This window comes from Ovis aries, chromosome 1 (assembly GCF_016772045.2).
Source record: "Ovis aries strain OAR_USU_Benz2616 breed Rambouillet chromosome 1, ARS-UI_Ramb_v3.0, whole genome shotgun sequence".
NCBI classification, from domain to species: Eukaryota; Metazoa; Chordata; class Mammalia; order Artiodactyla; family Bovidae; genus Ovis; species Ovis aries.
The window spans coordinates 278,490,520-278,505,116 of record NC_056054.1 but is presented as its reverse complement, the minus strand read 5'-3'; the positions used below and the strand labels follow the sequence as shown (position 1 = coordinate 278,505,116).

The 14,597-nt window shown below is 43.2% G+C and overlaps 1 protein-coding gene across 1 annotated transcript; it reads left to right on the top strand.

Annotated features, from left to right (window-relative positions):
- Window positions 1–1,360: 1,360 nt before the first annotated feature.
- LOC105605100 (zinc finger protein 596) lies at window positions 1,361–14,204 on the top strand. Its single transcript, XM_060406756.1, is given in 8 exon segments — window positions 1,361–1,579; window positions 4,092–4,176; window positions 6,100–8,095; window positions 10,109–10,235; window positions 11,415–11,510; window positions 12,296–12,387; window positions 12,859–14,034; window positions 14,037–14,204. Coding segments are annotated over 6 exon segments (1,533 nt in total). The 5' UTR covers window positions 1,361–1,579; window positions 4,092–4,176; window positions 6,100–8,083; the 3' UTR covers window positions 14,067–14,204.
- The last annotated feature ends 393 nt before the right edge of the window (window positions 14,205–14,597 follow it).

Here is a 14,597-nt window from a genome sequence, read left to right as displayed (position 1 = left end):
ATGGCAGAAATTGAAGAGGAGCTAAAAAGCCTCTTGATGGAAGTGAAAGAGGAGAGTGAAAAAGTTGGCTTAAAGCTCAACATTCAGACAACTAAGATCATGGCATCCGGTCCCATCACTTCATGGGAAATAGATGGGGAAACAGTAGAAACAGTGTCAGACTTTATTTTTGGGGGCTCCAAAATCACTGCAGATGGTGACTGCAGCCATGAAATAAAAGACACTTACTCCTTGGAAAAGTTATGACCAACCTAGATAGTATATTCAAGAGCAGAGACATTACTTTGCCGACTAAGGTCCGTCTAGTCAAGGCTATGGTTTTTCCTGTGGTCATGTATGGATGTGAGAGTTGGACTGTGAAGAAGGCAGAGCGCTGAAGAATTGATGCTTTTGAACTGTGGTGTTGGAGAAGACTCTTGAGAGTCCTTTGGACTGCAAGGAGATCCAACCAGTCCATTCTGAAGGAGATCAACCCTGGGATTTCTTTGGAAGGAATGATACTAAAGCTGAAGCTCCAGTACTTTGGCCACCTCATGTGAAGAGTTGACTCATTGGAAAAGACTTTGATGCTGGGAGGGATTGGGGGCAGGAGAAGGGGACGATCCAGGATGAGATAGCTGGATGGCATCACGGACTCGATGGACGCGAGTCTGAGTGAACTCTGGGAGTTGGTGATGGACAGGGAGGCCTGGTGCGCTGCGATTCATGGGGTCGCAAAGAGTCAGACACGACTGAGCGACTGAACTGAACTGAACTGAACAGGGAAACATTCCAGAATTCACTAGGAAAGGCCTCACAACTGTCAGCTCCGACCTGGAGTTGCTCGGAACTCTTATCCCGAAACTAGGAGGAAGCAGCTCCAGCGCCCACACAGCCAAAGGCTGAGACTGAGATGTGTGACCCGGAACCGGCCGAGCGGGAATCGGCGGAGGGCAGGGGGGTGCTCCGGCCGCGCCCACAATGTCCACCGGGAGGACACGCCCCACGCCGCTCCAGCCGCTCCAGCCGCTCCAGCCGCTCCAGCCGCCCTCTGCGCTCAGGACACGCCCACCCTGGGCGAGGCCTTCCGAGGCTCCGCCCCACCCCGGCCCCACCTCCCCCTACGGCCCCGCTCCCCGTACGTAAGTGCCCGCGGACCCGGAAGCGGGTGTCGGGAGGGCCCGGCCCCCCGGGTGAGTGCGGTCCTGGGCACGTCTCGCGCGCCTCGGCCCCGCCCTACCCCTTCCTTCACGCCGGGGCCCGAGTCCCTGCCGACGTCACAGACCCGCTCTCGCGCCGCTGGCCCGGGGCGCCCTGAGACTCGCGATGCCCGGAGCTCCGCTGCCGGGTTCGAGTCGCATCCGTTTCCGGATCCGAGGCCATCCCGATCCGACCTTCCGGCCTTCGGTCTCTTCACGGGGTCCCGCCCCGACCCACGCTGTGTCAGGGCCCCACTCGCAACGTGCGCTCTCGCCCTCGGTGCCTCTCGGAGCCGCCCGGGACTCCGCGCCCTCCCGCGGCTCCGGGAATCCGCAGACCCGCGTCTCCTCCAGAAGCGGCCCGGCCCCGCCGCTGGCTCCCCTCCGCGGTCACCGCCTCAGTAAGGCCCCTGACCCCCTGGGCGAGGGCATCGGCCCTGTCCAGTGACGCCCCGTGACCTTCTGTCCCAAGCCCTATCCTCTGCCGGCGCGGGTACCGCTCCCTCATGGGACAGTGTCCTCCTGGGCAGAGCACCTTTGCTCCGTTCCGTGGGTGTCGAGTGAGGCGGGCAGGCCGAGACTGAACCGGGAGACGGAAGGAGTAAAGGAGAGTGAGGACTTGAAAAGTGAGATAGAGGAGGGAGGGAGGTGGGTGCAGTGGGACTGGAGAGACAAAATACCGGTAAAAAAAAGGGAAGTGACTGAATAAGAAGCATTGTGTGTGAGGTGTGAAAGTCGCTCAGTCGTGTCCGACTCTTTGCGACCCCATGGACTACAATCCCTGGGATTCTCCAGGCCAGAGTACTGGAGTGGGTAACCTTTCCCTTCTCCAGGGGATCTTCCCAACACAGGGATCAAACCCAGGTCTCCCGCATTGCAAGCAGATTCTTTACCAGCTAAGCCACCAGGGAAGCCGTAAGAGGCATTATGGTACATGAAAACAGACAAAAAGGAGATTAATATGGAGATGGCCAAGGACAGAATGGAGGAGGGGACTTTCACCAGCAGTAGCTGTTTGGGGAGAGAAGGATAGATTCCAAATTCATTCAGTTCAGTTCAGTTCAGTTGGTAAGTTGTCTCCGACTCTTTGCAACCCCATGAATCGCAGCACGCCAGGCCTCCCTGTCCATCACCAACTCCCCGAGTTTACACAGACTCATGTCCATTGAATCGGTGATGCCATCCAACCATCTCATCCTCTAAAATTTTCCAAATTAAGTGTATTGTGTCAGATTCAGATCATGAGACCTCGGTCCTTTTCTTGTCATTATTGTGTACTAAAAGTATTCCAGTGTTCAACAGCATTCTTTCTTCTGTATGTGAGTTTTTAATGTATTGGTCTGTGAGCTACAGTTTTCAACTAAGTATATGCTCCCTTCAAATTTCCTTTATTTTTTTGTTTGTTTTGCAAATACTGAACAATAGGCTGGATGATTCTAGAACTTGTTCTCACAGATCTCATTTGTTCATGATGAGTACTTTACTCAGAGCTATTTCCATACCTGAATGTTTGTGTTTCCCAATGCCATTATTTAAAAGTGTTCTTAATGTTATACTTTTTATATATTCATAGAATTGTATATTTTGATATCTATTGTGGAAAATAGAAATTAAATGGTTTTAATCAAGATGATTACAACCATGAAAGACAACTTGCACTTGCTCAGGAAAATGAAGTGAGATCTGGAATCTTTAGGGGCAGGAGTGAGAATGATCCTGGACCACCCCATGCCTGTGAGGCCAGTAATGGTTCCTCTTTCCTGTTCATGTGTCTTTCCACGTGCCCCAGGACACATTCTTGCATAGTCAAAAGGCAACTGGTAGGGAAAGATCAAGATTTTTTAAATTAAGCACAGAACAGAGGTATTTCTCCAAGGAGGAGGTGGCACTTGGTTCAGGAAAGGGAACTTGGAGGAGAAAAGATGATGTACTTTGGATGTTAGAGAGTGAAAAAGAGCCTAGGAAGCTCAGCAACAGGAGAGGAGGAGACCTCTTCCCATCCTTACCTGGGGATGCTGTGCTCAGCAGGTGCTGGAAGACACAAGGATTGGCGTGAAAAAGAGGGTTGTACCAACTTGCCTTCCCATATCTGCTGTGTGATGTGTGGGCTTTACAGTATAGAGGGGCAGAGAAACTTAGCTGTTGATGCCCATGTAGGAGTTTATTGGCCCTGTTCCCTAATAGTTCAGCAGACGTAGAGGACCATTTTTTCCAAATATTGAATTTCTCCCCTACATGTGTGGTTGTGGCCAGAAAGGGGAGAAGTTATTTGAAGACATGAATGGCACATTCCCAACACTAAGGAGTGACTTCTGGCCTGAGCAAGACACTCAGAGTAGGGAAAAGATGAGGAGTCAGGAGTAAGTCTTTATCTGGGAGAGCTCATATTATCTGTTGACTGATCTGCCCTCTCGTTCCTGTAATGCTGTTCTTAGGACATGCTAAAATCTGAGTCTCAGATGTCCTGCCTAAGACCTGCCTCACTCATCTATGGCCTCTCCTATCCCCAGACCAATTCCATCTCACTGTCAGCCAGTGACATGGGACTTGGGACATGGTTCCATTTGGGGGTCGTCATGAGCGATGCTGCACGCCCAGACATTGACTAGAGACAGGACCTGGACACCATGCGGTCAATAAGATCACCAATGGGGACTGCATAGGCACCGGAGGCGATGTAGACCGAGACGAAAGAAAATTGCGGAGAGGGGGAAAGTGTTCTGCCTGGTTGTACAATGTAGCTGAAGCTTAACAACATAAATCTTTTTATTTGGCCTGTAATTAGAGACTTAGCCATGACAAATCCAGGTGGCATTCCATCCACGTCACGCAGTATGTTTTATTCTGTAATTGTTTAAAAACAGAACCAGCCCAAAATGTCTGATAGTAAGAGGATTTTAATATTGTTCACAGCCCACCTGTCCCAGGGAGATGTTGGTGCTCATGGATTTGTAAAGAATTTGCTTGTCTGCAGATACCGAGTGTTTCTCCTCTTTGGGTAAGCTGGAGTTGCATTGCTGAGCCAAGAGATGGTTGGCTCATTACATTTCATTTCGTAACAGGTTTTGTCACCATGCTCCCTACACACAGTACACAGTTGCCAAGAAATCCTCATCTGTTTGTCCCCTCATACCTTAACCAGGATTCGTTTTAAATATGTGTATATAATTGTAGATTTGGATAAAATGACAACTCTTTTTTCCTAACTTCCATTTTACTAATTATTTAAGGGACTGAGTAAATGTTATTCTTTATACACTTGTATATATAGAATGAATTTTCCTACTTATTTTTCTAATTTATGGTTTAGTTACTTACACACAGACACTTTGATAATGTTGATGCAGTGAAACCAAATCATGGCCTTTGCTTTTTTTCCCTTTGTAAGGTGTCACCTGTTTCATAGTATAAAATATTATGTTCATTTAGTCCTAATATATTGTTTAATATTGTTCAAGTATTTAATTTGAGCTATTTTAAAGTTTCAAATAATATAGGTTCAGGTGTAATTTGACTGATCTCCAGGGTTTCTTTTTTTTCTTTTCACAGTTATTTTGGCTATATCCTCATCCCAAATCAAAACTGAGACAAAAATCAACTGTTTGGATATTCCTCATTTTTATATGAAATATTGCATATGATTTTTGGGGGTGCACTTGGTTTACAGTGTTGCTTTGGATGTATAGCAAGTTGGTGCAGCTGTACACACACACTCACGTCATTTTCCAGATTCTGCAATGACTTTTCAATTTGAGTTGCACCACATTTCTGCAGTCACAGACTTTTTTGTCACCATGTCCTCTAGTCTAAGAATTTGGTTTGGCAGACTTTGTTCATGTCACATTTATGTCCTTAAAAAGTTTTAAAATTTCTTTGCATGGGTTTGCAAATTTATCTGAAGTTAGAGTCATAATATTTTGCTGTTATACATAGAGACTGGCTTTCATGTGTTTACTTAGATTTTAAACTATGTTCCTAAATAGGAAACATAGATTTCAGTACATTAAGGTTGGATTTGTCTACTTTAAAAAGTATTATTAGGTATGATAGTTAAAATGGATTCTTATATATATATTTTTTTGTTCAAAATCATATCTTCCAAAAATCATTACAATTTCAGCTCTTTGATACCATTTTTGAATTTCATCTTTTTTTCTCTCTTTTCTGGGTTCTGACTCAAGCACCTGCACTGATTTCTAGGATACTTCTTCTATTTTGGCACAGCCAAAAAAAACAAAGTCCTGTTTAGAGACGGAAAGTAGAATGGTGGTTTCCAGGCATTGGGAGGGGAAGGGAATGGGGAGCGGTTGTTTAGCGGGTGCAGAGTTTCCATTTTACAAGATGAAGAGTATTGACGATGGTTGCACAACACTGTGAGTGTATTTCACACCACTGAACCATACACTTAAAGATGGCTAAGATGATAAATGTTACATGTGTGTTTTATTTTACAATTTAAAAAGTTAAACAAATTCTGTGTACAATAAAAATCAGGCCTGAAACTAGTCATTTATTCTGGAAATCCTTAAATTTTGTGGATTGCAGAGTTTTTCAGTTATTAGGATAACAACTAGATCTGACTTAAAGAGATGTACACTGAATGAGCTTTTTCTTGCTTGGTAGTGAAAACAAAAGATATTCTCTTTGGATAGATATTTACTCAGCATAAATATTTACACTTATGTAGAGTCACCACTCTTCTGTCCACAGTCTGTGAATATTGTTGTTAAATTACAGATCCTCTTACAAATAAAACTAAAGAGGAGGAAGGATTCATTTGCTGCAGATTCTCAGTGCTGCCCAGAACAACCAAAATCATAAAACACTGAAGTCTGAGAAAAGGCATGAAGTTTGCTTTTGAGACTTTTAGAGGACGAAAGAACTAAAGAATACAATTTGTTGTCCTTAATTTCATCTACAGGGTCTGCCTAATTTCCTGATTTTATCTTGATTGGGACCCACTTAGTCAGATACTGTCCTTTGGATTAAAACACTGATAAGATTATCAACAGCATTAAAAGAAAAGTCATCAAAATGATGCATTTTATGGAAAGAGAAAGATGCTCTGAACTCTGGAATGTTGTGGCAGTGTCCTCAGTGAGTATTTGGCTTTGCTGGGTTTCCCGTCTGTTTGGTTCTGGTGAGTACTGGAGACCATGTTCTCCAAAAGTGAAGTATTCATTTTGGTAGGAATTCAATGACGGGATCTCTGAGGACCTGACACTCAAACAGATTGAAGGAAATAAGTATGGGGTAGCAAGTTGTGTTTATGTATTTGAGTGGAAATGAAGGGTGCTAGTGAACAGTGTAGAAGTCATAGCAATGCTGAACTGTATTTGAGATGTTCTGGGAGAGCATCTAGAATGTCAGCCCGTGGATGTCTGGTGGAGACACTGAAAAGGTTAGAGACTCGGTAAAGAGTAATATTTGGGGAGAGTGGGAGATGATGTGCTGAGATGTGTTTCATTTCTAGTATATGTTAGTTTGGGGGGAAAAAAAAGAGGCAAGCTCAGAAATGGAATTCAAACATGAGTTTTGTCACTTTCAATTTAGAAAAAGTAATGGAAGAAATCAAAGCAACTGTGTAAATACGTGGGCATACACTGGCAATGCACATAAATAGAAAAAGGGGAAAGAGGTAAGGTGGAGTCTTGAGATCTTCAGCAGTATCGTTTGAGAAGTCCTTGGTAAGTGATATGGAGTTAGAGTGACAAGATTACTTTGAAGACTGTAGACTAAGATGTTAGAGAAAGTTAGGGAAAGTATGTTCCCCAAAAGAGCTTGACTTCCCATGTGGCGCAGCAGTAAAGAACCGCCTGCCAAGGCAGAAGACACAACAGAGTTGGGTTCAATCCCTGGGTCAGGGAGGTCCCCTGGATAAGGAAGTGGTAACCCACTCCAATATTCTTGCCTGGAGAATCCCATGGACAGAGGAGCCTGGCAGGCTTCAGATCACGGAGTCACAAAGAGCTGGACGTGACTGAGCGTGCACACACATTGCAAGTAGGTGCCATTGATTCCTCCGAATGAAATAAGTACCTAAAATAATTAACCCTGTCAAAATATATTCTTAATTCTCTTAGTTCACAACTAAGTGCAGAAGAAATCTAAAACTTAGTGTTGCTGGAAATTCCTGGAAGAGACAGAGTGATTCCAGATGAGTGCATGAGGGGCTGAGAAAAGCAGGGATGTTTCAAGGTACTAGAGGGCTGGAATGGAGCTGGAGAAACTGCTAGTGCACAAAGTAAGAATAATTAAACCTGAGAAGTTCATGGTTGTTACTCAAGGTGGAGACACACGTGGCATGAGTCATTGATCCCTGTGATTTGGAATTAGGAGGGAACTGGACACTTCACACACTTCGTGAGTGAATTAGCACACCAAACTCAGTGGTGTCCACATTCTACTCTAAACTGAAGGTGTTTGTACCTTCTTTGGGCTTCCCTGATAGTTCAATTGGTAAAGAATCCACCTGGTATGCAGGAGACCCTGGTTTGATTCCTGGGTCAGGGAGATCTGCTGGAGAAGGGCTAGGGTACCCACTCCAGTATTCTAGCCTAGAGAATTCCGTGGACTGTATAGTCCATGGAGTTGCAAAGAGTCAGACACGACTGAGTGACATTCACTTTTATGCCTTCTTTACTAAGAACAATAGCCATGCCTTCTTACTTTTGATCCTAGGAGAGCTCTACCCATATTTCTCGTGGAGCACACTGCATGTTTCTTTTGGTTGTCCTGGGAGCTACTTCCAGGTGAAGGGTTGGGGCTTCATGACAAGTGAATATGGAGATTGCAGGCAGCTAAGAGTCTCATGACTTTTTTCTTCTTCCTCAGCTCTGCTTCCTGTTGCTTGGACTGTGTGTAAGTGAAAACCCAGAAGACAGTTGGCAGCTGAACTAGTTACAATGGAATCTCAGGTGGGTAGGAAATTACTCTTTCTGCTGAAATTAGCAGTAGAAATTGCTTTCTAATCTCTATTGCCAGTGCTGGTAGTGGGGTATATGCTCAGTTTTGTCCAGCTCTTTGGAACCCCATGGGCTGTAGCCCACCAAGCTCCTCTGTCCATGGGATTTCCCAGGCAAGAATTCTGGAGTGGGTTGCCATTTCCTTCTCCAGGGGATCCTCCTGACTCGGGTCCAACCCGAGTCTCCCACATTAGCAAATGGATTCTTCACCACTGGGCCTTCTGGGAAGCCCTATTGCCAGTGTATGGACATAATTCTTCTACCGGCACACATGTTCTAAGTGCACTTGAGAGGTTGTTCGAGGATCTGAGCTTCGTTAAGTTCCCCAGAATTCTGGAATGGTCATGTTGGGTCAAGGACTCATCAAATGGTCATTCCTTCCCAACATTATAGTAAGATATTCCAGTCTTTATTAATGCCATGTATTCAAGAAGAGATGAGAGGTTTTCTTTTCTTTATGCAGCCCATGGCCCAGTTCAGTTCAGTTCAGTCGCTCAGTCGTGTCCGACTCTTTGCGACCCCATGAAACGCAGCACGCCAGGCCTCCCTGTCCATCACCATCTCCCGGCCCACTTGGCAAAAAAAAAAGATTGTTATTATAACCATTTTATTAACTGTGATGGGCTTAGGATTGAGGTGGATACAGGCAGTGGAGATGAGTAAGGAGGAAAACATTGCAACACACCCACTGGAGAGGCAGATGTTTCCACAGATGGCATTGGTAAGTCCAGTGTTACAGGCACTAAGGGAGTGCTGGCCAGTGCTGAGAGAAAACAAAGGATTATGCAGGAGAAGGCAATGAGGAGTCATTAACTTACATTTTTTTCAAATTTAAACGTCTTAAAATTTTGATAAAATATATTTGTGCTTTTCAAAATCTTCTAAAAAAGAAAACTAAATTTTCATTATTACCAATGTCCCAAGTCATAAATTTTTCCCTCTTCGTAATTTCTGCTTTTTCACATTTCATAACTGGAAACAGTATATAAGGAGTAGTGTTTTCTTAATTTGAGCTGTGATTCAGAAGAAAGAATATAGGAAGTAGAGTACTACTTTAAACCCTGAGGAAGTTTTCCATGAATGGATGAGGCCAGAGCAATCAGGTGGCTTCGGATGTACTTGAGTAGAAAGACAAGACAAAGAAACAAAAGGGACGATAATGACTGATATTTGGAGGTCCCTGGATAATTGAGAAAGGGAGACCTCAGATATAGGAGGGGTCAGGATAAGACTGTCCTTCTGTGCAGAAGTCTCAGACCTGTGATGTGAGCTGCTGACTCATTTACCCTTAATAGCAAACACCTCAGCTTTGTAAGATGAAAGGTTGTACCTGCTGATTCCAAGACCTGTATGAATGCTAGTCAGTTAGGCAGAATTCTGGATGTTGCTTCAGTATTCTCTGCCATTTCCTGAATAATAAACCTAAAAGTTATATTTAAGAATTGGCTGCTAGATAGTTAGCACTTCACACATTAAGTCATTAGATCTTTCAGAACTGATGACAGGTTATTAAAAACCATTTCACTGATGAAGAAACTGAGGCCATGTAGAGGAATAATCTAACCACGGTCGTGTTTTAAAAGGGGCATATCATGGATATGTTATCCCTTGTGATGAGTCTTAGATTTACTTGAAATTGAATTGAAGACTGTTCAGTTTTCAAGTGGAAATTTTATAATCATGATTTGGAAGTTGTAATTACAAATCTATTGGGAAATCTCCACAGTTTGTTACACCATACCTTGCATTGTCTTTTTATGAAGTTTTCTGTATTCAGAGTGTGTGGTCTTCGTAGGTTTGTCTGAAAGTCAGAGGTTCATGTCAACAATGAGAATGATTTGATTGGACCCAAAATACTGTTTGAGATTCTGTACACTCAGCTGCCATTTCCTTAGTGCCTTATACCTGTACTGTCCTCCCCTGGCAGAGATGGCCGTGTCTAAAACGATGTCTGTGATGTTTTAGGAATCAGTGACCTTCGAAGATGTAGCTGTGGACTTCACCCAGGAAGAGTGGGCCCTCCTGGACACCTCCCAGAGAAAGCTGTTCAGAGATGTGATGCTGGAGAACATCAGTCATCTGGCCTCAGTTGGTTAGTCAGTTACTCTTTAATGATGTATATATGTGCTCATTCAACAAGGATGGAGGAAAACTTTCCCATTTCTCACTCCAGATTCTGCTTTGACTCTTCATCATAACTCTCACAACTACCTTATCAAGATTTTCTTTAGTTCTTATGTTTTGGGGGGCTTCCCCGGTGGCTCCCCTGGTAAAGAATCCACCTGCAATGCAGGAGACCTGGGTTTGATCCCTGAGTTGGGAAGATCTCTGGAGAAGGGAAAGGCTACCAACTCCAGTATCAGCCTGGAGAATTCCATGGACTGTATAGTCCATGGGGTCACAAAGAGTCAGACATGACTGAGTGCTGCTGCTGCTGCTAAGTCGCTTCAGTCGTGTCTGACTCTATGCAACCCCATAGACTGCAGCCCACCAGGCTCTCCCATCCCTGGGATTCTCCATGCAAGAACACTGGAGTGGGTTGCCATTTCCTTTTCCAATGCATGAAAGTGAAAAAGTGAAGTCGCTCAGTCATGTCCGACTCTTAGCAAACCCATGAACTGCAGCCTACTAAGCTTCTCCATCCATGGGATTTTCCAGGCAAGAGTACTGGCGTGGGGTGCCAGTGCCTTCTCCGCATGACTGAGTGACTTTCACTCATGTCACTACTTAGATATAGTTTGTCGATCCCACTACACTGTAACCTTCCTTACACAACTTTGGGTCTTTGTTGCTACTCAGTCTGATGCTCAGGCAGTGGTGGGAACTCACTATTTTTGTATGGGTAAACAAATGTGTTGATTTCTTAAAATTTATTTTACAGCAAGGACTGTGGTTTGATCAGATCACAGTGTTAAAAATAATAGATATATTGTTTTCCACATAGAACTTAGATTTTTCTGGTGGAAGTTGTATGTATTGGATTCTTTGGGGATATAGTATTAAAGCACTGTGAAATGAAAATATTGAAGATTCCATAATCTGTCTTTGAACTTGGGCATGGGCGTTAGCAGTGATAGGTCCTTAATGTCTTTGGGAACAAGTTGAAGAGTCATCATTTTGCTAGTCAAAGCCTGTACATGTTGTTTTCAACATAATCTACTCTGTTCTGACCTTTAGAGGTTATTGTGTTCTTCCTCACTAGTCTGCTCTGTGATCATGCACTGTTATGAGCATGGAACTCAAAATCCGCATATCTTTCTCCTACCAACAGGTAATCAGCTTTACAAATCAGATGTGATTTCCCATTTGGAGCAAGGAGAGCAACTTTCAAAAGAAGAGTTAGGCTTCCTACAAAGTCGGAGTCCAGGTGAGCTCCAAGAACCTGTACTGCAATAGGAGGAGGAGCCTGGTCAGTGAGTGAATAGGCCCTAAGGAATCAAGTGAAAGTTGCTCAGTCATGTCTGACTCTGGGTGGCCCCATGGATTGTAGCCTGCCAAGCTCCTCTGTCCATGGAATTCTCCAGGCAAGAATACTGAAGTAGGTAGCCGATCCCTTCTCCAGGGAATCTTCCCAACCCAGGGATCGAACCCAAGTCTTCCACATTGCAGGTGAATTCTTTACTGTCTGAGCCACCATGGAAGCCCAAGAAAACTGTTGGGTAGCCTATCCCTTCTTCAGGGGCTCTTTCTGACCCAGGGATCGAACTGGGGTCTCCTGCATTGTAGGCTGTTTTTAAAATTTAGACAGTGTCATGGGGAAACATTTTTCAGATGTTATCATATGTTGAAGGCATCAATTCTCTATTCACAAGGCTTTCTGCCATTGTCCTTGGCTTTACACCAGGTGAAATTTGTGTACCCACTGGAATTAATAAACATTCACAAAACATCCCTTTTCATGGTCCTGTTCTATGAATAGGATCTTCTCTTTTCTTCCCCAACTTGCCGTATTCATTTTATCTTCCTCATAATTCAGTCCTGAGAATGACAGTTGTTATCTGTTTCTTCTCTGTTTAGAGTATTCCCTAATTTGACATTCTTTCCCGTCTGTGTGTCAGTATTTGAAACAGACACAAATGAGCATTGAGTCACTTCAACATTTTACTTCCACTGATACCATTATTACCATTATAGTAATTTATTTTTTTCTAGTCATTTCAGATAGAGAAGATGATCTGAAAAAACAGAAAATGTTATCTATGCAGCATACCTGCAAGAAGGGCGCCCCTCTACGTTGTGCAGTGGTAAGCTTCACAAGCATAAACATGTTCCTCCAGATGAAGACCTGGGACTTGAATAAGTTGGAAATTTGGCATACATACCTGATTTAACTAAAGTTGGGATCATGGACTTCCATAGGAGAAAGTTTTAGTTAGTCTGGTTTTAAGGAAGAAAAGATTAACCGATAGTCAGAACTATAAACAGTTTATAGTCTTATAAACAGATAGTTATGTAATTATGGGTTATATTCCTAAACACTGAAACATAATAATGTCTTTAAAATTAAATAGGTATCTCTGCAGTTGGGATATTACAAAAGGTAAATCTATGCTTGCAAGAGAGTAATACCTCATGTTTATTAAATATTAAAAATATAGAAGGAATTTTAACTGGAGTCCATCACTGAATGATTACCCTAGAATTTATATGTAGAGAAAGGAAGGAATGAATAACTTTGGCAAACTTGTAACAATCTCTCATTTCATTTCAAAAAGCAGAGGTCTCACACTCAAGAGGATCCTTTGGAATGCAACAATTTCCGAGAAAAATTTACTGAAATCTTACCATTGACTCAGTATGTAATACCTCAAGTGGGAAAGAAACCCTTTATTAGCCAAGATGTTGGAAAAGCCACCAGTTACTTGCCATCCTTTAATATACAGAAGCAGATTCGTTCTAGAAGTAAATCATATGAATGTCATCAAAGACGGATTACCTTTATTCAAGGTTCTGCCCATAGACAACACAATAATACTCAGACTGGAGAGAAAACATTTGAATGTCATGTATGTAGGAAAGCCTTTGGTAAAAGTTCTAACCTTAGACGACATGAGATGATTCACACTGGAGTGAAACCACATAGATGTCATCTTTGTGGAAAATCCTTCACTCATTGTTCTGACCTTAGAAAACATGAAAGGATTCACACTGGAGAGAAATTATATGGATGTCATCTGTGTGGCAAAGCCTTCAGTAAAAGTTATAATCTTAGGCGACATGAGGTGATTCACACCAGAGAGAAACCAAATGAATGTGATCTGTGTGGGAAAGCCTTTGTTCATTGTTCTGACCTTAGACAACACGAGAGAACTCACTTTGGGGAGAAACCATATGGATGCCACCTGTGTGGGAAGACTTTCAGTAAAGCTTCTTACCTTAGACAACATGAGAGGACTCACAACGGAGAGAAGCCATATGGGTGTCACCTGTGTGGGAAGGCCTTCACTCACTGTTCTCACCTTAGAAAACATGAGAGGACTCACACTGGAGAGAAGCCGTATGAGTGCCATCTGTGTGGAAAAGCCTTCACTGAGTCTTCTGTCCTTAGACGACATGAGAGGACTCACACTGGAGAGAAGCCGTATGAATGTCACCTGTGTTGGAAAGCCTTCACTGATTCTTCTGTCCTTAAGCGGCATGAAAGAACTCACACTGGAGAGAAACCGTATGAATGTCACCTATGTGGGAAAACCTTCAATCACTCCTCTGTCCTTAGACGACATGAAAGAACTCACACGGGGGAGAAACCGTATGCATGCAATATATGTGGTAAAGCCTTCAATAGGAGTTATAACTTTAGACTGCATAAGAGAATTCACACTGGAGAGAAACCATATAAATGTTACCTATGTGGAAAAGCCTTCAGTAAATATTTTAACCTCAGACAACACGAGAGAACTCATGCTGTAAAGGTAATAAATGAAGATTCACCACCCATACCTTCAAAGTATAAACACTCTTGAGGACTCACACAATGAAGAAATACTGTGTTTATTTTCAATGTATAAGAGTCATTATGCATCCTTATTAATTAACTAAAGTTAATTCACAGTAGACAGAATCCATGTGCATGTCACCTGTGTAACAAAGCCTTTAGCAGTGGACTCATGGGAGAACAAACTGTGAATGGAATGAATGTGGAGGGAGCTTCATCCTCAGCTGTGACTGTGAAACAGATGAATCACATTTCAGAGAAATTCCAATAGTATACCTGTAATTAGTGTAGAAATACCTTCGGTTATAAGTTATCCTTCAAATAAGTAAACCACAGAGGAGAGAAACTAGACCTGTAACCACTGTGCACTTGTTTCCCGTAGCGCCACTCTTGGCACGCATCTGAAGATTCAGTGTCAGGTAACTGCTAGTGGAAACAAACTAGGACATGAAAAAGATGGAAGGCATTTGGAGTGTCCCCTTCTGGAATGCCTGACACACACTAATTCATGTGGTGACA